Raw genomic sequence first — 27,880 nt, 5'->3', positions numbered from 1 at the left:
ATTTACTTACAATATTTTCTGACTCGCTAAAGTAATTTTTTGGAATTTTGATTGGTAGGGCACTAAACAGATAGTTTAGTTTTGGTAGAATTGTCATTTTTGTTATATTAGCTCTACCTGTCCATGAGCAGTTGATATTTACCCAGTTATTTAAATCTGATTTAATTTGTGTGAGAAGTGTTTTATAGTATGTTTTTTGAAATAAATCAAATCTTAATGATTTTCTCTCTTTCCACCATCTTGTTCTATGGCCCAATATTTGGAGCAGAGAAATTAGGTTACAGAAATGGTTTGTTTCAGAGTTTGTAGTATGATGCATTCATTTATTCAACATTCATTAGCCGTTTATTAAGTATTTAATATGAGCAAACTGTGAAGCAGGGTGTTGCAGTGGCTAGTTGGTGGAGGTTAGATATAGATAGATCTGAGTTCATGAGCTTCTGTGTGACCTTATGATCATGGGTCATTTAACTTCTTAGTGGACCAGGCTAGTCAGTAAATTAGAGAATGTTGAGAATTGCTAATCTGGGTTGGTAGAGAAAATTTCTCCTCTCTGAGTTTCTTAAATTTATGAAATCACAGTCTAATCCAAATACCAAGAAAGCAAAACTTTTGGCTAAATGGTAAAAGGGGCTAAAGACAGCAATGAGAGAGCTAACCTAGGAGCCTGGATCTAGTGTGGGGAATGAATGAAGTAAAGTAAGAGGAGCTGAGTGATTGGAAGTCTTAGGAAATGTGGAAAGCAGCTTTAGTAGGTGTGAGGGAGGGACAGAAATTGAAGAGAGCACTAGAAGAGAAATGTCAAACTGGAGATGTTAGCAAGCCCATTGAGGTGACGCATTAACTTATGAAAATGGGATTCAGGAGGTGGTAGATGACAGAATATAGAGGTGAGTAAAGGGTAGCAAAGAATTATTGAAAAACAAACATTTCTGAAAAAGATGAATTGATAAAAATCTACTATGAACAGTGGGAAAGAATAGTTGTTCTTCAGAACAGTCAGTGGTTCATCCATATGGATATTGAAGTTGCTACTGTGGAGAGGTGTTCATAGGAACTGTGAAGTAGTGGCACTGCCTGAACTGGGGAAGGCAAGTATTTTTTTGAACCATAACCACAGAAGGGTGTTCTTGAGGTCTAAAAGGGAAAGAATTTTGTCTCTCTCAAACTAGCCAGGAGGCAAAAGATTTCATTTTGGAGCCTCCTGGTGAAAGAATGGTAAGATCTTTGTCCTCCTTGTTCTGTAAATTGCCAGGAACAATTTAGAAGACAAATTGGGGTACTTTAAACCTTAATCCAAATATGTTATCTCTCTTAAATGTTGTTTTTGATATTGTGAGGACCAGTGGTATCTCCAGGGTAATGTCTTGCCTTAGGGTCTTCAAATTACAAGGTCAATAAGGAATACTAAGGACAACAAATCAAGATTTGATTTTTAGTTTGTTTTTTAATCTATAATAAGGAGAAAGAAGAGTAAAGACTATTGTATGGAATGGATGAAGGGAGAAGGAAGAACAACTCAACTTTTATTTTTTTTGTGTGCCCCCCCCCTTCCCTCAGGAGAATAGCATTTGGACTAGAAAGAACATAATAAAAATGTTAATAAATAGTTGAGACTTAAGTTAAGTAGAAAGATAATGAGAGGATCTGACTACATTTGACAAGATCCAGTCCTGAGGTCCAGGCGAGCTTCATTCCACAAACAAAACAACTCTAAAAGCAGCCACACAAATGCAGTGAATGGAGAGTTTTGATCTCTGAGACAGAGGATAAAACTCACTTCTCTCAGCAGAGCAGTATGAACTATTGCCTATGCCGTCTGTGGTTGAATGTGTTCATCTGTTTTTCTTTGTTACAATAGAAGGTTCTCTAGGTGGGATTAGAGGTTTGAAGGGAATGGTATATTGTTAAAAAAAACATTGTAAGAAACAAAAAAGGCATCCATAAAACTCAAAGTTTTGAGCTTTCTTGTGCAATTGAAAACTTGGGATGAGTCAGTGATGTGACCTGGCAGCCAAGAGACTGCAGGCTTAAGTGAAGAAACCGTCTTCAGGCCCAGGCCCAGGCCCAGGCCCAGGCCCAGGCTTGAAGCAATGGATTCTGGGGGCCCCATTTTAAGGGGGGAGACATGGAGAAGTTGGAAAGCACCTGGGAGAGAGTGTGATCACGAGAGCTAAGGGGCTTTAGTTCAGCCTTTGTGAGAATTGGCTGAAGGAAGCAGAGGGAGAAGAGAAGAAATGACTCGGGGAGTGTTGATGGCTGCCTGCAAGACGGCAAAGACTGGTGTTTGCTCAGCCTCTGAGGGATGGAGGTGGGACAGAGAGACAGTTTGAAGCTCAAGCATAGTTCCTGACAATTAGTGTTATCCTCTGAAGGGAGTAGGTTTCTTTTTGGTAAAGATCTTTTTCTAAAATTTAATTTAATTTAATTTTTTTTAGGTTTTTGCAAGGCAAACGGGGTTAAGTGGCTTGCCCAAGGCCACACAGCTAGGTAATTATTAAGTGTCTGAGGCCAGATTTGAACCCAGGTACTCCTGACTCCAGGGCTGGTGCTTTATCCACTATGCCACCTAGCTGCCCCTTTGGTAAAGATCTGAAAGAAAAAGCTAGATAATTATTTTCCTTAACTGTAAATGAGAGTGTTGGTCTCAGTGGCCTCCAAGGAGACTTCCAGTTCTGACCTGATCATCCTGGGTGATGGCCCCTGTCCAGAGGAAAGACAGAGGGGTCAGAAATTGCTTTGTACTGCTCAGAGATCTTCAACTATAGGAGCTTCTCTGAGAATCCCTTTCCCCCTCCCACCTAAAAAATCCCCCGCACATCAAGGAAGTTGAAATATTTTATTCTTCACCAGTTAATGAAACTTGGGAACCAAAAAGTTTGAAGTTGGTTATATGTATGATTCATAAGGAGTTGGCAATTTAAAGAAATCTTGTTGGGTGTAAAATTGTGAGTAAGATGTTCAACAAGTCTCCAGACCCTGAAGTTGGCATCCAAAGACCATCACTCACTGCTTGTAGAGCCTTAGTAGCCATGATCCAGTAACCATGCCTACTTCTACAGTTGCTGTCACTCATTGCTGGATGAGCTGTTTCTTTTCTTTTCCTAGAATCTCCCTAGACTTTTCCCTTTTTGTTCCAGCCCTGCTGAAGCTTGGGGTATGCCTATAACCCAGACAGCTACTGTCTATATGTAGGCCTCAGCCCCTTTTAACTCTAGGTCTCTAAGCCTGGGACTTCTCAGTTTCTGTAGTGGAAGACCCTTTCAAGATAGAAAGGGAGTAGAAAGGGCAAGGAAAAAAAAAGAAAGGGAAAGATTTGTGTATTGGTAAGGCCTAGTATTTTAGGTTGTGTTTTCTTTCCCCCTAGACTCTCTTAAAGGAAATGTCTGTAAGAGGAAATGTGAGAATATATTTGAGGTACAGAGTTCCCTCCTTTGTTACCAAGGAATACTCCATATGCATCTATTCCTGGGTAGGTAATGTTGAATTTATTATAATATTTGGTCAAACCCTGTTTGTCCACATTGGTATTAACTGTCTTACTTTTGAAATCCCATCAGGCAGAGACAGTGACCTCTTTTTAGTTTGTACCTGGTTAATATTTAAAGAGCTTTTACATTTAATAAATTCTCTTTCACAGTATTTCAACTTATATATTCAAGGTCCCATTATAAATGTTAGCAGGGCTGTTTGTGTGTGTGTGTGTGTGTGTTGAGAGGGGGTATGGAGCAGTGGGGATGGTGGTGGAGGTGAGGATAAAAAAGATTAACAAAATGTTTTCACCATCCATAAAGAGATTATAGTCTGGCAGATAGGACTTTTAGACTCTTTTTTGCTTATAGGAATAGTTCTAAATTTCCTAATCATTTTGATCATGTTAATAAGTCTGGCTTCAGATATTACTAACTGGTGAGCAAGTCACTTACCCCTGTTTGCCTCATTTTCCCTCAAGTGTAAAATGAGCTGGAGGAGGAAATGGCAAACCACTCCAGTGTTCTTGCCAAGAAAACCCCAATGAGGTCATGAAGAGTCAGACGTGACTGACATGACTGAACAACCATAATCAGAACTTGTTAAACAAAACATGAGTGTTACTGAGCTAGTGGGATGTGTATTCTCAGAATTCCTCATTGGATTCATTTGACTTTAGGATATTCATGGCATGAGAGTTTAATTTCTTTTGTTTTCCTGTCAACCTACAAGTTAATCTTTGATAAGGATGCTAGAAGTTTCCTAGAAATGTGCATAATATGCAACAATAGGGTTTTTCCATAGGAACTGGACTTTGGGGGAAATTCTCTCTTGTGTGAACATTTTGGTTTAATAAGGTAAAACATCATTAGTTTGAAGTTGCAAAAAGACTGATGAGTAATCTCCTAGCAAAGGCTGGATGGCACTTTGTTCTAGAGATGGAGGCGTGAAATTTTTTTTTTCAGGTAAGGTTTGGATTAGGTGAAGTCTCTTCCAGTTTTGAGATATTGCAATTCTACAATCACTTTCACTTAGGGAATGAGGCATCTGTTGACTGCTACCTCTACTAGTTATAACTTATAAAAATATTCAGATTGGATCTTTATTGCTTTTGACCAGAAGCCATTACAAAACCCAAATAATAATTTAGGCAATAATGCACATAGACTGTAATTTATTTTATATTGTTTCACTCTTATGCCTCATTGTGACATGGAGGTGGTCAGGGATTCTTGAAGGCAATTCCAATGGAGTATGGCTCCTCTGTTAGTAGAGGGAAGTGTTTATTTTGAACTGAGGGCCAGCCTAGCCAAAGAGTGAGAGGCATTTGAAAGGCTGGCTGGCAGGGAACATTGTTTAGCCACAGTAGTTCATGAAATCTCTTACTGAGGTAGTGCAAGGGTTGTGATCTGACTTATGGAGGGAATATCAACTTTGTGGAAATTACTGTTCTGGAGGATTGAGTTATTTGTGTGATATTTTTACTTCTGTTTTTGGTGAAATAGGCTAGCTGTTTAATAGTAATGTTGAAAAAAGATTTTTAGTTATTATCTTTATTGGGGGGGCAGACAATTGAAGTTAAGTGACTTGCCCAGGTTTACACAGCTAATAACTGTCTGAGGCTGAATTTGAACTTGAGACCTCCTGGCTGGTGCTTTATCCATTGAGCCATCTGGATACCCTTAGGTAATGTCTTTACAATTTTTAAAAAAAGCCATTTCTTTGAATGTAAAGATGATAAAAAGGACCCCTAGACAGACACAGTGCAATCCAAGTCTAAAAGAGCAGAAATGTGCCAGACAAAAGACTGGAGATGACCTCAGTGTGGGGAATTTCATGAGGAAATCTAGAAATGACTGAGTTCTTCATTCTGAACTTGCCTTTCACCAGGTTTCTCTACTACATAGCCTTTGAGAGTGAGTGGTTGAATAATTCATCCCCCCTGAGCCAGTTTCATGCTGGGCCTCTCTGGTCTTAGGGAGATTAGACTCTAGACAAGAGTCTTTTCCTCTTTTTGCCCATGTTTCAGCTTCCCTTCAAATCCAAGCTAAAATCTCACCTCTCCTAGAAGCCCTTTCTAACTCCTTGCCTTCCCTCTAACAATAATTGTCTTTAGTTTGTCCTTTCTAGATCTTATTTGTACAACTGTTTGCAGCTGTTTCCCCTATGAGTCTAGGAAGTCTAGGAGCTCTTTGAGTAGATTCTTTTCCTTCTTTCTTTGTAATCTATGCCTGCTGACGGACTGTTGAGCCTCTCTAGCAGTGGCCAGTGCCCCCACTGAGACCTTTTCAGACCACAGAGTCCTCTTCAGGACAGAGAGAAGCCTCAAAGGAGGGCTTTGTTGGAAGCAGTTTTAAAAGGTCAGTTTTGAACCATACTTTAAAGATGGATCTGAATAGTGGCTTGCCTACTAAACTTGATTCAGTTTTTTCCAAGTGCTACAAGCATTGTGTTGATCAACATTACTTCTTCTTAGTAGTATCATGTACCCGTGTCACTCAGATTTGCGGAATCGCCTGACCTGATGAAGATGTCATTGAAGTGGAAGCTCTGGATCAACAGTTCTTTTTTCTCCTTTTTTCTTTTATTTATTTTGATTTCTACAATTTTCCCCCTAATCTTCCTACCCCCCCCCCAGAAGGTAGTTTGTTAGTCTTCACAATGTTTCTGTGGTATACATTTATCTAAGTTGAATGAGAAATCATATCCTTAAGGAAGAAAAATAAAAGTATAAGAAAGAGCAGAATTACATAGTAAGATAATGGATTTTTTTCCCCTTAAATTAAAGATAATGGTCTTTGGTCTTTTTTTTCAAACTCCATGATTTTTTTCTCTGGGTACAGATAGCATTCTCCATTGCAGATACTCCAAAATTGTCCCTGATTGCCTCACTGATGGAATGAGCAAGTCCATTAAGGATGATCATTACCCACATGTTGCTGTTAGGGTGATTCTGCTCATCTCGCTCAATATCAGTTCATGCAAATCCTTCCAGGCTTCCCTGAGTTCCCATCTCTCCTGGTTCCTAATAGAACAATAGTGTTCTGTGACATACATATACTACAGTTGGTTAAGCCATTCCCCAATTGATGGACATTCTCTCAATTCTGTGCCACCACAAACAGGGCCGCCATGAATATTTTTGTACAAGTGATGTTTTTACCCTTTTTCATGATCTCTTCAGGGTATGGACCCAGTAATGGTATTGCTAGATCAAAGGGTATGCACATTTTTGTTGCTCTTTGGGCATAGATCCAAATAAGTAATGATTTAGAGCATTTTTTCATATGGCTATGGATCACTTTAATGTCCTCATCTGTAAATTGCCTTTGCATATCCTTTGACCATTTGTCAATTGGGGAATAGCTTTTTTTTTTTTTGAAAATTTGACTCAGTTCTCTGTATATTTTAGAATGAGTCCTTTGTCAGAAATACTAGTTGTAAAAATTGTTTCCCAATTTACTACATTTCTTTTGATCTTGTTTATAGTGGTTTAATATGTGCAAAACCTTTTTAATTTACTGTAGTCAAAATTATGTAGTTTGTTTTTAATGATGTTCTTCTCTATCTCTTCTTGGGTCATAAACTCCTTTCCTTTCCATAGATCTGACATTTAAACTAGTCCAGATCAAGAGTTCTTAATCATTAGCTTAAATTTCTTATAATTGCATTTAAATAGAATCGGTTTCTGTTGTAAAGACTATAAATTTTATTTTATGCATTTTAAAATTTCATTTTCAGAAAGGATTCCTGGGTTTTACTAAACTGCCATTGGCGTCTGTGTCACAGAAATGGCCGAGAACCTCAGAGTCATCCTATGTTCTCTTCTGTTTAGTGTGGAGACCTTGTGCAAATTTCAAATTGAAGTAAAAGGGCTTCCCAACCCAGAAACCAGGACAGTGCCACACACACTTCAATGCTTCCCCTTTCCCTCCCAGGAGCAAAGCTACCCAGGAGGCATGGGACGAAACTAGGTTGGTGTGGAGGAGCTAGAAGCTAGTGTGTCTTTGGGGCCTTGTGTGAGGTCACATGCAGGGTATTGCCCAGATAGGACCCTGAGGCATCTGACTCTGAGACTGGAACCGTGGCCATTGGGCATTGTTGGATGATGAATTTTGGACTTGCTGGTGCTGGTGCCCTTCAGAGGGAAGCAAGGTGACCTAGTGGAGGGAGAGATGGAGACATAGAAATAGAGAGACAGAGAGAGTGTGTCCTGAGCAAGTCATTTAGCTTCTCTTTGCCTCAGTTTCCTCATTTGTAAAATGGGCTCCATAACAGCACTTGTCTCCCACAGTTGTTGTGAGGATCAAATCAGATACCATTTGTAAAGTGCTCAGTTCAGTGTCTGGCATAGTCAGTGCTGTATGAATTCTGTCACATATTCAATTTTAGATAGGTTAAGACATTCTTAGCTCAGCCTGTCCTAAAGGTAGCTCATCAGGGGGGTTGGAGGGTGAAGGTTTTTTTCCATAGAAAATAAAACATTCTGTAAGATGCCAGTGCTATAGTAAGTTCAAGAGCCTTCTTTACAACACTGAATGATGATTTTTTTAATGAAAAATTGTTACTTGAGACTTCTGAAGATCTCTGGGTTTGTGTGTAAATAGTCCATTGTTCTTAGAACCCTGGAACTCATTCAGAATTTGGATTTGACTTGTTGCCTTCCAGGGAATCCAGAGAGCTCATCACCTTAAAATGCTAAAAATTTTTGTTAGGTTCCCAAATTGCAAATGGTCTGTAGTTTAGTTTGGTGTACAAAATGTTCTCTTGCAAGTATTTAAAAATGAATGGTGTCTACTTTTTTATATTTGAACTAGAGGAGCCTTTTCTTTTTCTGTTTTTTTTTAAATTTGGACTTATGCCAAGACCAAAAGACATTTTTGTGTGTGTGTGTGTGTGTGTGTGTGTGTGTGTGTGTGTATCAGAACAGAAAAAAAGAGGATTGTATGTGAAATTGTAGAGTTCTCTTTTCTTTTAAGTATATATATATTTCATCCTGCAGCTTTCAAAACTCTCCTGCTTGTGCTGCTTCTTGTTCTCTTATCAGTGTTATCCAGAGTTAACTTCTTTGCAGAGGACCATCTCTACTGGTGAGAGAAGGCAGTCAATGATGACAGTGTCCAGTTTTCTATGCAGTTTGAAAGACTTATTCTTTCCTTTTGTACCAGTCATTGACCAGGGTCACAATCTAATTGATACATTCACCCCATATGTTTTCCCCAACAATATTAATCAGCAGAGGGGAGTGTACAGTAATATAGATGAACTTCATTGAGCAAATGCAAAGGACAAGGACACAGACCCTAGGTCAACCCTGGTTGAAGCTAGCTTTTGACTTCCCCCTAAGTAAGGAGGTTTGATGTCAGGTGAGGAGACCTCATTCAAGCTTAGCAATTAGGATGATTTCTTTTGTCTCACACTCATATACTTGCCCACAGGCACAATCACAGGCAGACCACAGTCTTTGTACTATATATGTGTGTATGTGTATATAAAAACTAATATTCTCCCCTTACATTCTGTGGGAGCCAACCACCCCACATTCCTTACATCAGCATTAAAAAATAGATAAAAAGGCTATGTAATGATCCTTTTTTCTTTCTCTTCATCTCTAGTCATCCTCCGTAATTTGTTAGTCATTACTTTGATCAGAATTTGCAAATTTTCCCAGTTTTTTAAAATTTTTTTTTAGATAAATTATTCTCTAGGTTTTGTTCACTTCACTCTACATTAAGTTTACTGTAAGTTTTCCCAGGATTCTCTGTGTGTTCATTTTGTCCAGTTCTGTATATGCTCAAAAACGTTTAGAAATGTAAATTTTTTGTACAAATAAGACATTTTCCTATTTCTTTAATCTCTTATAGGTCTAGGAGTCATATCATTGGCTAAGCACAGTTAAATGATCTTTAATGCATAGTTTCAAATTTATTTCTGGACCAATTCACAGTAGATCAGAGTTTTTCAAGCTCAAATAACTAAATTTTTAAAGACTAATGATACACAGTATATGTAAACAAAATGCATTATTTGGTCAAATTGTCATCAATCATTGCTCAAACAACTGCTTTGCTAAGTGTTAAATGGTAGAGATTCAAAGACCCAAGTCTCCAACCTACAAGAACTTTGTATTTCATCAAGGGTGAAAACATGTTCCTATTTGTTACCTCATCAGTAGATGATTATTGTTGTTCATTCATTTAGTTGTGTTGGACTCTTTGTAACTCCATGGACCATTGTTCGCCAGGCTGTTTTGTCTTTTGCCATCTCTTAGAATCTTTCCAAGATCAAATTCATTACTTCCCTAATATTCTCTATTTATCTTATCCTCTGCTGTTTCCTTCTCCTTTTGCCTTCAATCTTTCCCAATGAATTCTTCTTCTTCTATTTTTGGCAAGGCAGTGGAGTTAAGTGACTTGCCCAAGGCCACACAGCTAGGTAATTATTAAGGGTCTGAGGCCGGATTTGAACTCAGGGACTCCTGACTCCGGGGCCAGTGCTCTATACACTGCTCCTAGCTATCCCAGCACCACCTAGTTGCTCCTTTCCTAATGAATTCTAATGAGTTCCATCTTTTCATTATGGAGCCAAAGTATTTAAGCTCTAATTTCAGTATTTGTCTTTCCAGTGAATAGTCAAGAGGTAATTCTTTAAATATTGACTGATTAGGTCTTGTTCTCCAAGAGATTCTCAAAAAATCTGTTTTAACACCATAATTTGAAGATATCAGTCCTGTACCACTTAACTTTCCTTACAATCCTGCTCTTACAACTGTGTACATTACTACTGGAAATACCATTTTCTTGATTATGCAGACTTTTGTTGACAAGGTGGTATCTCTGCTTCTTAGAATGCTATACAGATTTGCCAGAGCTTTCCTTCCAAGGAGCAAGCATCTTTTAATTCATGATCGCAGTTTCTATCTACAGTGATCTTTGAATCCAAGAATATAAAATCCATGAATGCCTCCAATTCTCCTGTTTTTTCCTAGGAAGTGATGGGACCTTGATCTTTATTTTTTTTAATGTTAAGCATCAAACTAGCTTTTACACTCTCCTCTTTCAATTTCATCAAGAAACTTTTCATTCTTTACTTCCTACCATCAAAATGATGTCATATACATAACTGGAAATTGTTGATGTCTCTCCAAGCAGCCTTAATTTCAACTTTTGATTTGTCCAGCCTGGCATTTCACATGATGTGCTCTGCATAAAAGTTAAATATATAAGATGAGAGTATACGGTCTTGTCATACTCTTTTTCCAATCTTAAACCAATTGGTTATTCCTTGTTTGGTTCTAACTATTGCTTCTTGGTTTTCATACAGGTTTCTCAGGAGACTAGTAAGATGATCTAATTACTCCTATTTCTTGGAGAACTTAACACAATTGTTGTGATCTACACAGTCAAAGGCTTTAGTGAAATCAGTAAAAAAAACCACAGAGTAATTTCCTTGTTTTTTTTTTTTTACTTATTCCAGCAAATGTTGGCATTTTGGACTCTAGTTCTTCTACCTTTTCAAAAATCAGCCTAGGGGAAGCTAGGTGGCACAGTAGATAGAGCACCGGCCCCGGAATCAGGAATACCTGAGTTCAAATCCGGCCTCAGACACTTAATAATTACCTAGCTGTGTGGCCTTGGAAAAGCCACTTAACCCTGTTTGCCTTGCAAAAAAACCTAAAAAAAAATCAGCCTGCATTTCAGGTAAAGTTTATACATTTTTTAAAAATTTTTATCAATTAATTAATTAATTTAGTTTTTATTCTCATTTTGTACTAATTTTTTTACATTAATAAAATATTCTTGTTTACAAGTAAACAAAATACCCCTCCCCCCATGAATATAGATAGACTTGCTTGGGCGAAAAAAGGAAAGGAGAGAGAAAAAAAATTAAAATTAAAAAATAATAGTAATAATTGTAGGTATGGCCAGGTGGCGCAATGGATGAAACACCAGCCCTGGAGCCATGAGCACCTGAGCCCACATCCAGCCCCATAGACCCAACAATCACCCAGCCATGTGACATGCAAGCCACCCGATCCCCACTGCCCTGCAAAAACCAAAAAAGAAAAAAAAGACCCAAAATAAAATAAAATAAAATAAAATAAAATAGTAATAATAATAGGGGTGGTTGGGTGGCAGACAGAGCATTGGCCCTTGAGCCAGGAGCACCTGGGTCCAGATTTGGCCCCAGACACCCAAAGATCACTCCGCTATGTGACCCCAGGCAGACCACCCAGCCCCACTTGCCCTGCACCCTCCCCCAAATAATAATAACAAAAAATGTGCTTCAGTCTTTGTTCCAACACCATCAACTCTGTCGTGAGTGGATCACATTCTTTATGATAAGTCCATCACAAAAGGTACTTCCATATTTTTCCAATGTTGCCATTGCTGATCGCAACTCCCTCCTTTCTTATTTCTCCACTACCATGTACTATATTTTCTCTCTCCTTTCACTCTGACTCTGCTTTAGGGTTGCTGAGTGGCACAGCAGACAGGTCCCTGGCCCTGGGGCCAAGAGGCCCTGAGCCCCCATACCACCCCTTAGGCCCAGAATCCACCTGACCCTATGGTCCTGGGCAGGCCTTCCAATCCCAGCCCCTTGCAAGAAGTAAAAAAAGAAAATGTGTTATATGTGACCACTCTCTCCCCATGGTCCATCCTCTTCTCCTTTATTCACATCCCCACCCCTTCCCCCTGCTCCCCCCTCCTTACTCCAGATGCCTATACCCCATTGAGTATATATGCTGTTTCCTCTCCTAGCCATCTCTGATGAGAGCAAAGGTTTCCTCATTCCCCCTTGCCTCCCCCCCTTCCATATCATTGCAATAACTCATTGTAATTAAAAAAAATCTTATTATGTGAAATATCTTGGCCTATTCCCCCTCTCCTTTTTCTTTCTCCCATTCCATTTCCCTTTTTCTTATTAACTCCATTTTTACGCCATATTTTATCTTCAAATTCAGCTTTCTCCTGTGCTTCCACTATAAAATCTCCCTCTACCTGCTCTATTAACCGAGATAGTTCATATGAATATTATCAGTATCATTTTTCTATACATGCAGTTCATCCTCATTAAGTCCCTCCTTTTTCCCCCCTCTCCTCCAATCTCCATGCTTCACCTGAGTCCTGTATCTGAAGATCAAACCTTCTGTTCAGCTCTGGCCATTCCAAAAGGAACCTTTGAAATTCCCCTGGTTCATTGAAAGTCCATCTTTTTCCCTGGAAGAGGACATTCAGCTTTGCTGGGTAGTTGATTCTTGGCTGCATTCTAAGCTCTTTTGCCTTCCGGTATATTGTATTCCAAGCCCTATGAGCTTCCAATGTAGTTGCTGTGCTAAGTCCTGTGTGATCCTGACTGCAGCTCCACGATATTTGAATTATGTCCTTCTGGCTGCTTGTAATGTTTTCTCTTTGACTTGGGAGTTCAGGAACTTGGCTATAATATTCTTAGGGGTTGGATTTTTGGGATCTCTTTCTCGGGGGGATCAGTGGATTCTCTCCATTTCTATTTTGCCCTCTGCTTCTAGAATATCAGGGCAATTTTCCTGTAGTCATTCTTTGAAAATGATGTCAAGGCTCTTTTCCTGATCATGACTTTCAGGTATTCCAATAATTTTTAAATTATCTTTCCTAAGTCTGTTTTCCATATCAGTTGTTTTTTCAATGAGATATTTCACATTTTCTTCTACTTTTTCATTTTTTTTGGTTTTGAAGTATTGATTCCTGATTTCTGTTAAATTCATCTATCTCCCTGAATTTTATTCTTTGTCTGAAGGATTTGTTCTCCTCAGAGTTTTCTTATTTCTTTTTCCATCTGGCCAATTTTGCTTTGCTTTTTAAAGCATTCTTCTCCTCAATAACTTTTTGAACTGTTTTATCCATTTGATCTAAGCTGGTTTTTAGCATGCTATTTTCTTCAGCATTTTTTTGGATTTCCTTGACTAAGCTGCTGACTTCATTTTCATGTTTTTCCTGCATCTCTCTCCTTTCTTTTCCCAGTTTTTCTTCCAACTCCCTCATTTGATTTTCAAAGTCTTTTTTGAGCTCTGTCATAGCCTGAGCCCAATTTCTGTTTTTCTTGGAGTCTTTAGATGCAGGAGCTTGTGCTTCCTCATCTTCAGACTGAGTATTTTGATCCTTCTTGGGCTCATTTGCAAGACGTTTTTCAATAGTCTTCCTTTTGTTTCTGCTTGCTCATTTTCCCAGCCTGGGCCTGGTTTTGGGGTGCTTCCTGAGCTTTTGGGGCACTCCCACAAAGGTCTCAGTGTGTGAGGCTCTGTCCTCCCTCCTGGTCTGTGAATGACCATAAGCACCTCCCTCTGCCACGGGGCTGAGGTGGGGGCGCCCTGCTGTTCTATGGGGGGGGACCTAGACTGCCATCAGGATCTGAATGTGGTCAGAGCCCCAGAGTCCTGTTCCGGGGCAGAGGACAGAGCTCTGCAGTCTCTCTTCACCCCCTCCCTCAGCTCAGTGGGCTCATGCCCTGGGGGCTCCTGCTTACAGGCTCCGCCTGCTTCTGTTCCTGGATCAGGCTGGGGAAAGACCAAGCTGCTCCCTGTGTGCCCCGAGGGCTGGGCTCCACATGCTCGCTCTGGCAGAGGTCCCCTGCTGTTCCCCCACTTTGTGGCCGGTGCTTCCCGGGGTGCAGCTCAGGAGACTCCCCCGCTGCTGTGAGCTGCGGCTCCCAGTGCCCTGGGGCTGCCTCCAGGAGGCTGAAGTTCTTTAGCTCTGGGGAGCCACCCTTCCGACAGCCGCCCCTCCGACCCCGACCCCGGGGAGCAGAGCCTTTCTGCTCTTTTCCAGGTTACCTTGAGTAGGAGAACTGCCTCTCTGGGTCTCTTTGTGGGTTCTGTCTCTTGAACCTAGAGTCCTTAGTTTATGAATTTTTATCAGAGAGCTCCTAAGACTCATCCCTTCATGTCGCCATCTTGGCTCCGCCCCTCAAGTTTATACATTGTTAAAACCTAGCTGGTAGAATCTAAGTCTTGCTGGTATGTGAAAGGAGCACAATTGTTCAATCCCTTGAACACTCTTTGGCATTGTCCTTCTTTAGAATTGGAAAAATGTAAACTGACCTTTTCCAAAAGCTATGCAACATAGATACAAGGTGATTTTTGGTGGAAGGGACTAGCCTTTGTGGACTCTGGAAAGACTTCATGTGCAAGCCAACATTAAGCCCCACATGTTCCAAAATATTCATAGCATCTCTTTTTGTAGTGGCAAAGAATTGGAAATTGAGGGGATGCCATCCACTGGGGAATGGCTGAACATGTTATGGTACATGAATACTATGGAATATTATTATTGTATAAGAAACCATGAATGTCTGGACTCCAGAGAACCATGGAAAGAATTACAGGATCTGATGCTGAGCGAAGGGAGTAGAGTCAAGAGAACAATGTTCACATTAACCTTGATGAATTTATTTGCTATTAGCAGTTGAGAGAGCTAGGTCAACCCTATTAGACTGGCTTTGGACAATGCTTCATCCAGAGGAAGAAAAACAAAAAATCCTTCAGAATCTGATGAAGACTACATTAACTTTCCAAAAAATCTCTTATGCATTTCTTTCCCCTAATCCTAGATCCTCCTACCAAAAATCACTAATCTGCAAACATATTAACACAAATGTGTATGTACAATATTCACCTGGCTGTTTACCGGCCAGGGGAGGCAGGGTGGGAAGGGAGGGTGGAAGGAAATGCTGTAACTTAAAAATATATATTTGCATATGGATGAATGTTGGAAAACTTTCATAACCTGTATTTGGAAAAATAAAATATCAATTTAAAAAAATAAACTAGAGATTCTAAGAGCAAGATGCTAAGGGAAAGTACTTTAGGCCTGGGGGATGATCATTGCAAAGGTCATGTTTTTTTACCCCTTCTTTCTTTGGAAGGGAACTCTATCCCCACAGATTGTCATCATGGGTTCCCTGCCTTAAATCCCTCCCAGATGATTTTCTGAAGTGCAGCTCTGACCATGGCCTTCCTCTATTTATTTGATCTCAGAGGCTTCCTGGAAGCCTGTGAATAAATATCAATTTCTTTGACACTTAGAACCTTTTGCAACTTGACCTTGGCCCACCTTTACCTTTCTGTTCCTCTTTGATCAGTTAAGCTTTCTTATATTCTTCATACACTGCATCCTAACTTTTATCTGTCTACCTTTGCAGTGAGTGTCCTCCATATAGGAACCAGACTCCACAAGCAGCTCCTAAGATTGTTCTAGAACTCTGGGAAAGCCATTAAATTCATGAGCTAGAGAGTCCAGGGGGGTAGACCTGAGAAGATAGAGCAGCAGATATGTGAAAGAATGGATAATGCAGGAATTTGCTGCAAACTGGTTTGGGTTTGGTCTGGAGAGTTGGAGACAAGGAGGCAATAAGGAAGTTGGGGGCACGGGAGCACTAGATGAAAGGGTTCAGAGTTTTCCTAGGCTGCAGCTCTCCTTCTGTGCTACTTTGCAATGTGGAGAGCTTCTTGGCCACCAGGAGTGGATTCCTTGTACACAATGGGATGACCACAGGGCTATCAAACTGGTGTGCGCTCATCTCAATTCCTAGGCTCCTTGGCTTTCCTTTTCCATGCAAAAGGAGAAATCTGCATGTATGGTGGACTTGGGTTCCATTTTGCAAGTGCTCTGGAGCCCTTCAGGAAGGCTGGTGCAGGGCTGGTCACCGTGCGTGTGTGTTTGTGTGTGTGTGTGTGTGTGTGTGTGTGTGTGTGTGTGTGTACATGTTTGGTTCAGAGGCCTAGGTTCTTCCTTGATTGTTGAAAAACTGAAAAATTCCACATTTAATTGTTGTTTGGTTTGAAAGCCCTGCTTTATTTCTCTTCTACTTTTTGAAAATCCTTCCACGTGACCAAAAGTGTCTGTCATTAGCTATGTCAGTGGCTCACATTTATGTAGTCGCTTTAAGTTTGCAAAACACTTTGTTATTTTCTATGCCTATCTGTCAAAATGAGAATTTTTCAGAGAAAGAAAATCATGTTATTTAGCAAAGATTCATAGTTATTTAGGAGGGGAGGCTAGAATGGGCTTCTTGTGTTTTGTTATGCCTCAAAGTTGTTTTGGAGTTATTGGAAGGGGTAAAAGGGCGACGAAATAGAGGGATGATCTCTGTTATGTGGAACAAAGGAGAGAGTGGAAATGCAGTTTACTAGCTTGAATATTAGCTTTGACACAAAAGAATAGTCTGTTAGATGTTTTCTTGAATGGTGACTGTGCCTTATCTTCTGTAAGACTGAAGAGGGAAAAAAATATTCAGAAAACTCTCCTACCTTTGATCTTTTCCCTCCTAGTCTTAGTTTTATTATTCAACAGTGTATCTCAAGACTAGTAAGAGCTTTGGCTTCTGGGAAAGAAATGTGACTTGATTGATCTTTTTTGGTGGTTTTTTACTTAATTTACCAGATGATGTAATGTAGGCAGATGTTAGCAGTTTGAGAAACCTAAAGGAATGTTACTTCCAAGCATGAAAATTTTACAAGAAAACTCCTGTGAATATATGTAAAATGAAACCAAAGCTTTGATAAACAGATTTCCCCCCCCCCTTTTATTTTCCATCTTGAGTAAGTCTTGCTTGTGTGGTGGGAGCACATAGACTATATTGGAGAATAATAAATACTGTTTTCTTGATTTTATTTTGTTGAGGAAACTTTTGGTAAATCTTTGTTAAGACCATCACAGTGGGACAGGAGTTGAGTCTCTTATTAGCAGTAGGGCTACATATTCACATCTGGTCTTCAAATCAAAGGCCTGGTCCTTGGATATCGTCATTTGGAGACAAAGCAAAATTTACCAACCTTAATTGTGGCATAAATAATTGCTAGTCCACAACAAATTTTCAGGGTTCTTTACCCGATTTTATTGTATTATGTAATCATAGGTTCGCTATTCAAAATTGTCATTGTCATAATTTTTGGAGATGGGAATAGAACATTTAAACCTGTTGTCTTTCTCCATCCCTTGTACTTCCTATCCCTTAAGAAAAAACAAAAAGAAAATACAAAGTTATAATATTAAATTTGCCCTTAACAATCTTTCCTTCCACCTTCCATTTCAGAATTAAATCTTTCTTTATCAAAAATAGAGGGGGGGAAACAGAGGGACAAAAAACTGCTAAAGGATAAAGAAAACCATCTAGTACAGTGACTACTTTTGACCCTGTATATAACGTTTCACATCCCTGCTCCCCACCTCTCTTCTGAGAGCATTGTCCTCAGTTATCTCTGGATCTTGTGCTAGGAGCTGAAGGCATCATGTTCTTTTTCTTCCCCTAAGGCAGGAAGCCTTGCTAGGAACTTAATAGAATAACCTTTCTCCTCTTCCCTGGAAAGGAGGACTCTGGTCCTTGGAAGAATGGTTTTATCCTCCTCCTAGGGAGAGATGGAATGGGGTTCTCTCCCCCTTTACTTCAAAGACAAGGAGACTGGTTGGTTTAGGTTGGGGTGACATTTCTTCTCCTGTTCTAAGAGGCTGGAGCCTAGGCAGGATGCCTGGCATAATGTCTCATGAGATTATACTGTCCCTAAGCTGTCCCTTCCACAGTAGTGCTGCCCTCCTCTCTCCTCCCTCCAGACTTACTTCCCTCGAGGAGCTTGGTAGTTCCCAAGGATTTCAAGACCATTCTCATTCTCTCTCTCTCTCTCTCTCTCTCTCTCTCTCTCTCTCTCTCTCTCTCTCTCTCTCTCTGTTTTTGCAAGGCAATGGGGTTAAGTGACTTGCCCACGACCACACAGCTAGGTCATTAGTAAATGTCTGAAGCCAGATTTGAACTCAGGTACTACTGACTCCAGGGCTGTGCCACCTAGTTGCCCCTCAAGATCATTCTCTATGCTGCCCTAACCAGTTGGCCTCCAGTCTCACATCTCCAGCTTCCTTTCTGCCATCCCACCATGGATGTACAGTCAATATCCTAAATGCAACCAGTCCAAAACAAAACTCCTTGCTTTTCCTCTTCTTTCTGCCTCCTCTCCCACCCCCACCTGCAACATTTTTATTCCTGTCGAGGACAACATCCCCTAATCCAACAGGCTCACAACCCAGATGGTGTCAACCTGGATTCCTCCCTATCTTTCATCCTCTCTCTGGTCTTTTGAGTTCAACTTTGCAATTCCTCCCAAATATACTCCTGCTCTCTGACCCTGCTACCCTCCCGATTCAGTCCTTCAGCACTCCCCACCTAGACTATTGCCATAGTCCATTGGTGGGTTTACCTGACTGGAAGCTTTCCCTGCTCCAGGCCATCCTCCATTCAGTTGCTTAAGTGCCTTTCCTAAAATACAGGTCTAAATATGTCATGGCTCCCTTTCACTTATAGTATCAACTCAAAAATCTTCTATTTGATGCTAAAAGTCTTAAATAACCCAACCCCCCTCCTGCCTTCCTAGATTACTTCTACCTTACTTCTAGGCTTTTCAGTTCAGTGCCTCCTTTCGTTCCACAAACAAGATACTCCTCTCCTGTCTCTGGCCATTTTCTTTGACTGTCTTCCATTCCTGGAATGCTCTGTCCTCCCCATCTCCGCCTCCTGACTTGCTTTAAGTCTCAAGGAAAATCCCATCTTCTATAAGAAGGCTTTTTAACTCCTCATAATTCGTGCTTTCTTTCTCTTTATTATTTTTAGTGCATTCTTTTATTTTTATCCAATTACATGTAAAATTTTTTAAAATTTATTTTTTTTTAAATTAAAGCTCCAAATTCTCTCACTCCCTTCCTTCTGTATTCATTGAGGAAGAAGGCAAGTAATTTGATACGTTATATATGTGAAGTCATGCAAAACACATTTCCATATTAGTTGTATTGTGAAAGAAAATACAGGCCAAAAAACAGCAACCAAAACCAAACAACTCAAGCAAAATAAAGTTTTTTTAAGTGTCCTTTGGTCTGCATTCAGACTCTGGAGATGGGTATTGCTGATGATAATGAAGTCATTCACAGTTGATCATCATACAGAATTGCTGTTACTGTTTGCATTGTTCTCTTGGTTCTGCTCACTTCATTCAGCATCAGTTCATGAAAAGCCTTTCCAGGTTTTCTGAGAGCATCCTGCTCATCATTTCTTATAGCATAATAGTATTCCCTCACAACCATATACCATAACTTGTTCAGCCATTGCCTAATTGATAGAGATGCCTTCAATTTCTGATTCTTTGTCAACAGAGCTGCTATAAAAATTTTTGTAAATCTCTGATAATTTCTTGAAAGATTTTACTAGGCTCTTTTTTTTGAATATGGCTTTCAAGTAGTCTAAAAATTCTTAAATTATCTCTTCTTAAACCAATTTTTAGGTTAGTTGTTTTTCTAATGAGACATTTCACATGTTCTTCAATTTTTTTATTCTTTGTTTCTTTTTTCTTTTTTTTTGTTTTAAGGTTTTTGGAAGGCAATGGGGTTAAGTGGCTTGCCCAAGGCCACACAGCTAGCTATTTATTAAGTGTTTGAGGCCAGATTTGAACTTACATACTCCTGACTCCAGGGCTGGTACTCTATCCACTGTGCCACCTAGCCACCCCTCTTTGATTGTTTCTTAAAGCCTCTTGGAGTCAGTTCACTTCCCTAATTCTAATTTTTTAAGGAATTATTTTCTTCATGGAGCCTTTGTGCTTCATTTTCCATTTGGCCAATTATACTTTTTAAGTTCTCTTCAGTGGATTTTTGTGCCTCTTTTTCCATTTGGCATATTGTTTTTTAAAGTGTTATTTTCTTTAGGTTTTGTTGTTGTTGTTGTTGTTGTTTTGTGTGTGTGTGTCGCCTTTAGCAAGCTTTGGATTGCAGCAGTTTTGACTTTGTTGTCTTCTTTTGAGTAATTGTTTTGATCTTCCCTGTCATCATTGTAACTTTATGATCAGATTTTTTTTTTGCTATTGTTTGCTCATTTTTCCAGTCTATTTCTTGACTTGTAATTTTACGTTGAGATTGGGGCTCTGCTCTCATGGTGGAGGGGGCTCTGTCCCAAGCTTCAGGTTTTTTTGTACAGCTATCTTCAGAGCTAGTTCTGGGAACCTGGAGGTTTTTGCTGCTTCCAAGGTGGTATGAGCGAGCGAGAGAGAGAGAGAGAGAGAGAGAGAGAGAGAGAGAGAGAGAGCTGGAGTGACTGCAGCCTTCTCCTTTCACCCTGGAGTGATGACCAGGAACCCTGCTCTGCTGCTCTTCCTCATCTGGGGTCTCCACCCAGGACTTCAGCCCAGATCCAAATTTGGGCTGTGCAGCGGAGCATTGTTTCACTCCATTCTTGTTAGTTCTATCACTCTGGAATTCATTTTGAGGCATTATTTAGTCTTCTTTGGAGGGGAATTGGGGAGAGCACAGAGGCCTCTCTACCTTTTCTCCACCATTCCCCTATTCAACTGTGATTCCTTGAGGGCAGGAGCAGTCTTTTGCTGAGCATAATGTCTGGCATGCTGAATGCCAAGGTTAGTGGTGTGTCTCCTGTATTACCGGCTGCCTCCAAGAAGAGAACAGGAGGACGTGGCAGTTGAGCAAAGCTTACAAATGCCATCAGTTATTGCTGACACTCGATGCAATCTTGCCCTTTCAAGAGTCACCCATTTTTGCAGGGAGAGGTGAAAAATATCCACCTTCTTACAATTTTTATCAAGTTCTAAACTTGGTTATTATTATTTCTCAGCTTTCTTTGTTTATATTATTGTCATTGGGTATATAGAGGTAAGTTTGCCTTTTTTGTTTACATCACAGCATTGGTTCACATAGGTCTTCTCATGTTTTTCTGATTTCATAGGGTACAATCATATTCCTTAACATTCATATTCCATAGTTTTGTAGCTCTTACGCAATCTCTGCACACCTATTTTCTCTCTGACTCTTTGCTACAATAAAAAGTCTAGTCAGGACTCCTGGTTTCTATTGGTTTACTGGGAATAAACACCCACAAAGTTATTTTTCTTGTCTTTGAATGACTTCATCAGTAAATCTTTTGAAGGCCTTCAGAGGAAGCTGGCATAGGATAGTCCCCCCAGTATAGGATAGCATAAGAGATTTGACTGGAAGGGTAGAACATTCTACAATTTTTCATTTGGTATCATTTGGTTGTACACATTTTGGAATGGTTTCAAAATGAATCAAAATGTAAAATGACATGAAAGAATCTGCTTCCCAGTTTTGTCCTTGCTTTGGATGGGGAGGGGAAGTAGGAAGAGGAGAAGTGAATCAAGCCATGTGATACTGCTTGTCTGGCAGAAGTCTTTAAGTTCTGAGCAGAGAAACCAACTGTGTTTACTATTTTGGGTAAATGAGGTTGGTAGGTTGCTACGAGCAGCTTCTCTATGGGACCCTTCCTTGCTTCCAGTGTGCACAGCTCTACTCATTGAGATCATCCCAGTGCTTGGTATTGAAATTTGGGTGGTAGGGGGAGGTGTCTCTGCCTAGTCGGAGTCCTGACTGGAAGAAACTCCCTTCATTGTCCCCTTACCCAAAGGTGATCCAGCTTGGACAGCTCTGCAGAAATGAGATCTTGGCCTAAAAAGTGATGGTGAGCAGACCTTCGACAAGAAGCAGGCTGCCTCTTTAAGGTGGTAAGGGAAGTCTGGCTTCTTGCACCATCTGCTTCTGGAGCCCCCAATCCCTCCAGCATGCTGGAGGAGAAGACTAATATCCTGCAGTGTGCCTCTGGACTCCTGCCCCTCTCAGGGCTTGGACTGAAGCAAGGGCAGGACATTGCCTCCGCAGGATGCCAGGACCCATACCACAGTTTGCGGGAAGGTTAGCTGATTCAGCCCCTTTGCATTTGCATGCTGCTGTTGTTGCCTTCTGCCCTTCCCAGTGGCCTCCCTCCCCAGGCACAGCCTTGGAGCCTGGCTGTTCATTTCTTCTGATCTTATAGGGATTGTACAGCAGTATATTGTACCAAGCGTGCATGCATGCACACACACACACACACACACACACACACACACACACACACATGCACGCGTTTAGTGCCTGGTTCCCCTTGTCTGGTACCTTTCTTCCTTCACTAACCCTTTCCTTTCTCACATGAAGTTGCCTACATGAAATAACCTCAGCTTACAAGGAGGATTAGAACTAGGGAAAAAGGACTAACTAGGGAAGCAGGACGTTTGTTGTGGGTGTTGTTGACAATAGCTGGATGACCAAACTTCCAGCTCTCAGCTTAGGGGAGCAACAAGGATTCCCAGTGTCACCAGGTTCCATGCCAGCCCCACCATCAGGAAGGGGAGGGAGTTGGTACAACCAGTATGTTCTGCTCCAGGGCCAAGAAGCTGGGCTGATAGATGAGTCTGAGTGATTTAAACTTATTTTTGAGACACAGTCATGACAAACCTGAGACATGAAAAATGTTCTCTTTCTGCTATGATTAGATCAGAGCCTCTGCAAGGATTTTCTCAGTGAATAAGTGTTTACCTAAAAGTCTCAGTTTCAGATTTATAAAGAATTCTCTTTTGGTGCTGTAGTAATGGTTGACTTCAATACAAAAGATGATTCTAAGTTTAAAGAACTTTTAAGTAACTTAGGGGGGGAAAAATGGCCAGTGAGTGCAATTGGAGGAAAAAGTATCCACTTTTTTATATTGAAAATGTATGCTTTCTGATGGCTAAGAATTAAATGTGTATTCGTCTGTATAGATGAAGACATTTCTTAGAAATTTTTGAAAATTCTAGTGTACATATATCATTGAACATGAATGAATGAATGTGTTTTGTACATGTCATTAGCTCTAGATCCTTTTGGGAAAGGGAGTTAACTTATTTAAATGGTTTAGGGAAAATCAGTTTTTTCCCCTTTTACCTGAAGTATTATTGTTCAGCAAAAACAAAATGTTGATTTGTGTCACTTCCTTGAAAATTGGCTTTAGATTTTGCTGATTTCATGATGTTTAGGGACGCTCAAATCTCTCAAGAAAGCACTGTGATATTTATCTTCTTAAGTTTTCTAGAAACCTGATTTTGTCTTTTTTTTTACTTAAACTCTCAGTATCTTTAACAAAATGAGAAGGGAAAGGAAGAAATCATACATTTTTGTTTCAGATGATAAAAGCAGAAGAGGATGCTTTAGGCATATTCTCAATTCTTTTGGGTAGAAGATGGGGGAGGGAAAGACAAAATTACATGTTCTTCCTTCAGAAAATCAAATTAGAGAGACACCCGCTTCTAATTAATTTTCACCTTCTTTATGTAATTTTTGTTCTTTTATTCATTTATTTTTCTTGCTCTCCTTTAAAAAATTTAATATGATTTTCACTTTATTGTATTAGTTGATAATTGGAAATAACCTATGGAAGCATAAGGCACCTAAATGGTTGGTTTCCATATTGTACTTTGGCAAAGAAAATATTGGACTATGGACAGAGATTCAGGAGGGAGAAAATTTTGAAAGTCTCAAAGATCGATTAATTTGTATTTTTTACACAATCTCTTTAAACTTAAAGGTGGCTATTAAATTGGCAAAAATGAACAAAAACGTTGGTTGTCATGGGAAGCTAGGTAAACTCATTCATTGTATTACCCACAGGCACTGCAGATTGATGGACCTTTTTTGGAAAGCAATCCAGAGGTATATGATGAGTTATAAAAATAACAATACCCAGTGACCCTGTAATCTCATGATTGAGAATATACACTTAATAGTATTTCAAAATATTTTCAAAATCTGTATGCAGATGTTTATAGCAGTAGTATTTGTAATAGCAAAATAATGGAAACAAGCTAAGTATCTATTAAATAACAGAAGGGTGACTGAACTATAGAGTAAATACCATAATATAGTGATTCATGACAAATAGGATTCCCACTCCCCCCTTCCCAGATGTACTGTATTTATATTGGTTTTGATGAGCACTGTGCTAAGTGCTTTATGATGATTATTTCATTTAATCCCGTGAGGTCAATAACTGTTGATCTAGTTCTTGAGATGGTAATTTTAATAACAATACTAACTTACCTTTCTGTAGGCGAGTTTACAAATCTCTTATTCCACAATAACCTTGTGAGGTAGGTATTACAGATATTTTACAGATGAGAAGACTGAGACCCAGAAAGAAGCTTTGTGTTTAAAGTTAAGTTTATAATTAACTATCTTAAAAAAGGAAAAAAATAAATTTTGTATGAAATTCCTGTGGTCCAGAGGTGATTTCTGCCTTTGATTGCATTCCAAAATGTTCCTCAATTCTGAGCCAAGCTTTTTACCGGCTCTTGTTGGCATTGACCCTGGTGACTGTCGTCTTGTCTCCTGGCACTGGGGGGCAGACGTGTGCATCCAGGTAGTGTTTCCTCATTCAGAAGAGGGCAGTGGTGGCTGTGCTTAGGCATCTTTCACCTCTTGGCATCACCTACTCTTTTACAACTAACTGCAGCAGCTGGAAGGAATCTGAAAGGCTCCCTATTTGACAACCCTTCATGTTTTGCTTGAGAAAATTGAGGGGCAGAGATCTTCCCCAAGATCTCAAAAGCAGGAAATGGCAGACCTCAGCCTCCATCTCTTGGCCTCAGACTCAGGATTTTTTTTTTTCTTTCTAACCAGGGAAAAGACACCTTTTGCCTTGGAAAGACATCTTGACTTTTTTGTAGCGCAGGATTTAAAGTGGGAAGAAACTGTAGGTCATTTTATAGTTAATAGTAGCTGGAATTTACCCAGGACTTCAGGGTTTGCTTTACAGTGTTTCACTTTAAAGGCATTATCTTATTTGATCCTTACAGCAATCCTAAGACATAGTGTGGTTATCTTCCACTTCCAGATGAGGAAACCAACCCAGGACTGCCAAGGGCCTGCTCTGCCCTGCCTCTCCAGGTTTCTCTTCCTCCTATCCCCCGCCCTCCTGCTCTTCCTCCTTTTCACTGCCCCTCCCCTGCTGCCTCCTGACCCCTTCTGTAGGCCCAGCTCCCAATCCCCCTCCCAGTCTGTGCATCCTTGTTGGCTTAGTGTTTCCACCATTCAAATATGAACTTCTTGAGCTCAGGACCCTCATTTTTATCGTTTTTGTCTCCAGTATTTAGCGCAGCGCCTAGTGGAGAAAGCCTAGAAGAAATGAGTTAGCTGGCTTTGTGTGTAATAAAAATGACTGAGCTAGAATTTGAATTCACATCCTCTTACCCCAAATTCAGTGCCTTCCACTATGCTGTGACTGCATAATTATTTAAAATTTGGGTTTAGGGCAGAAATACGATAAACCTCTAAAACACAATAGTCTAGAGCATATCAGGCACAGAACTGAACTTGTCTTGAAAAGCAACTGATGTAATGAAAAGTATACTGAGCAAGGTGTCCACTTGACATTGGTAGTAAAATGCATTTCATTTTAACAAACCTAATCAAATCTCAGTTTTCCTTCCTTCTTTCCTCCTTTCCTTCCTTCCTTCTTCCCTCACTTCCTTAACCCTTTCTTCCTTTCTCTTTCTCCCTTCTCCCCTTTTCTCTCCCACCTGCACCAGGTGGAAGCCATTTAAGAGGTCTCTTCCTCATGCCCATTGCATGACAACTTGAACCTGCTCTCCTTTTCCAACCTTGGCTGGTTCTTCCCTCCTTCCCCAACCTGATGCCCTTCTTGACTTTAGCCTGACTGTAGCTCAGAATCCACTTTATCAATCTCCCCTTGCCTTGCCTGGTAAGCCCCTCAAATTGGTTCCAAGGGATGGATAAAAATAAATAAGATTTGGCCCCTTTAAACTTACAGCTGAGTAGGTAAGTTAAAAACATTTGCCAAAATAACAAAATAATATGAAACAGCATGGGCAAAAGAGAAATTAGGAAGCCAAGGGGGATCAAAAACATCTGTAACCTAGGCCAGATACCAAAAGTTGAGGGTAAAGAAGGAGGAAGAAACCGAAGCTGCTAGTAAAAGAATCATGGGGCTCTAGTAGTCCAACTCTGATATGCTCCCTTATATGATCCTCCCATCTTCTCCAAAGTATTAATCCTGCCAACCATCCCCTCTCTTTAGGCTTTAACACATACCTACTTGCTAATTCTTTCCTTGCTGCTTTTTTTTGGAGGGGGAGGGGGTTTTGCAAGGCAGTGGGGCTAAGTGACTTTCCCAAGGTCACACAACTAGGTGTTTATTAAGTATCTGGGTTCATATTTGAACTGAGATCCTCCTGACTCCAGGGCCAGTGTTCTATCCACTGTGCCACCTAGCAGTATTCTCTCTTGGTCTCCTACCTGTCAGATCACTCCTCAGGCTCCTTTTCTGGCTATGGATGAGCCCCAAGTCGTCCTCAGTCAACCCACCTAGCCTTCGTGAAAAACCTCTTAGTTGCCACATGGACTGCAGCTTATCGACCATCCTACCCACACTTGTTGGCACTGTCCCCTTTTGTGCTCAGTCTGGGAACTCCAGAGCCAGGCTAGATGGGATCCTCAAGAGTTCTAGGAATAATTCTGGGGGCTTGAGGTATTGTTTGGCACTCATGCTTGTGAGCCTCCATCCAGGGACTGCCCCTACTATCAACTTACCGTATCTGCAGTAATCGAACTTGTAATCACTGTCCCAATATAACAATTAGTTTTTACAAAGGAGTAATTATTAAGGAGATCTATCAAGGCCTAATGTTCAAAAGCTTCCCCTGTCCTTCCCCAGACTGGGGAGTTAGTGAGCTCCAGCCTCCATGGTTACTACTGAGTATTTTCCCCACCAGGTTCCTCTCTGGTTGTGTCTAGCTCTGTGGTTTTTAGGACATTGGGTCCTGGTTGCTGCATCAGCTCATTGCTGGTCAGACAGATAGGTTCAGTTGTGGTGGCTATAGGCAAACCTAGCTCTGGTCTCCACTGGCTGACTGGTTGTAAATTGGTCCATGCCATTTCTGATGCTCATTCATTTAAGAGAAGGAACAGTTAAATAAAACAAAAACCCCAGCAGGGCCTAGTGTTCCTGGCCCCATGGAAGCTGGGTAAGGAAAGAGAGTGCTCGTGGGAGGTTGCAAGCTGCTAGCCCCTGCCATTTCTAGTAGATCCCACCAGCTTTTGCCTTGCTCCCTGGAAGAGAGAGATTGGAACCCTGTTGTCCAGACAGGGGAGAGGCCTTTCTGCCACCATCCAGTGAGTTCCCAGGAAATTCTAGATCCCTATGTATGTTCCCTATGTATCACTATGTCTCCACATGGATCACAACAGGTAAAACAGAATGCAGATGGTTGCAGGACTCAGAACCTATAGCAACCCGTCCCTCTTCACATACATGCATACATACATACACGCACACACATATATTCATGCAAAGCTCCAGTTCTGTACCACCAGTTAGTTGCCTTTTGAATGTCTCAAACTCATTAGGTCCCAAACTGAACTCATTCTTTTTACTGACCCCTCCATTCTGCCAAACTTCCCTGTTTCTGTCAAAGGCAGTACTTTCCTCAAGTGTCCCAGGTTTATCATCTTGCCATCATCTTTAACTATTCCATATCTCATGTTCCTTCTTTCCGCGTGTTCAGTCA

The 27,880-nt window shown here is 40.5% G+C and overlaps 1 protein-coding gene across 4 annotated transcripts in view; it reads left to right on the top strand.

Annotated features, from left to right (window-relative positions):
* The window catches only part of MRTFA (myocardin related transcription factor A), a 214,428-nt gene that overhangs the window by 108,529 nt on the left and 78,019 nt on the right, over window positions 1-27,880 (top strand). The window contains exon 1 of one of the 4 annotated variants that reach the window (XM_074226998.1): window positions 16-22,199. The exons of the other annotated variants lie outside the window; for them this stretch is intronic. Coding sequence (XP_074083099.1) covers window positions 22,070-22,199 — 130 coding nt within the window. The 5' untranslated portion in view covers window positions 16-22,069. Of the gene's footprint in view, window positions 1-15; window positions 22,200-27,880 lie in introns of those variants that run through there. 4 annotated transcript variants of the gene reach the window in all.

The sequence above is a fragment of the Macrotis lagotis genome, chromosome 2 (assembly GCF_037893015.1).
Source record: "Macrotis lagotis isolate mMagLag1 chromosome 2, bilby.v1.9.chrom.fasta, whole genome shotgun sequence".
Taxonomy (NCBI): Eukaryota; Metazoa; Chordata; class Mammalia; order Peramelemorphia; family Peramelidae; genus Macrotis; species Macrotis lagotis.
This window is presented reverse-complemented; position numbering and strand designations above follow the sequence as displayed.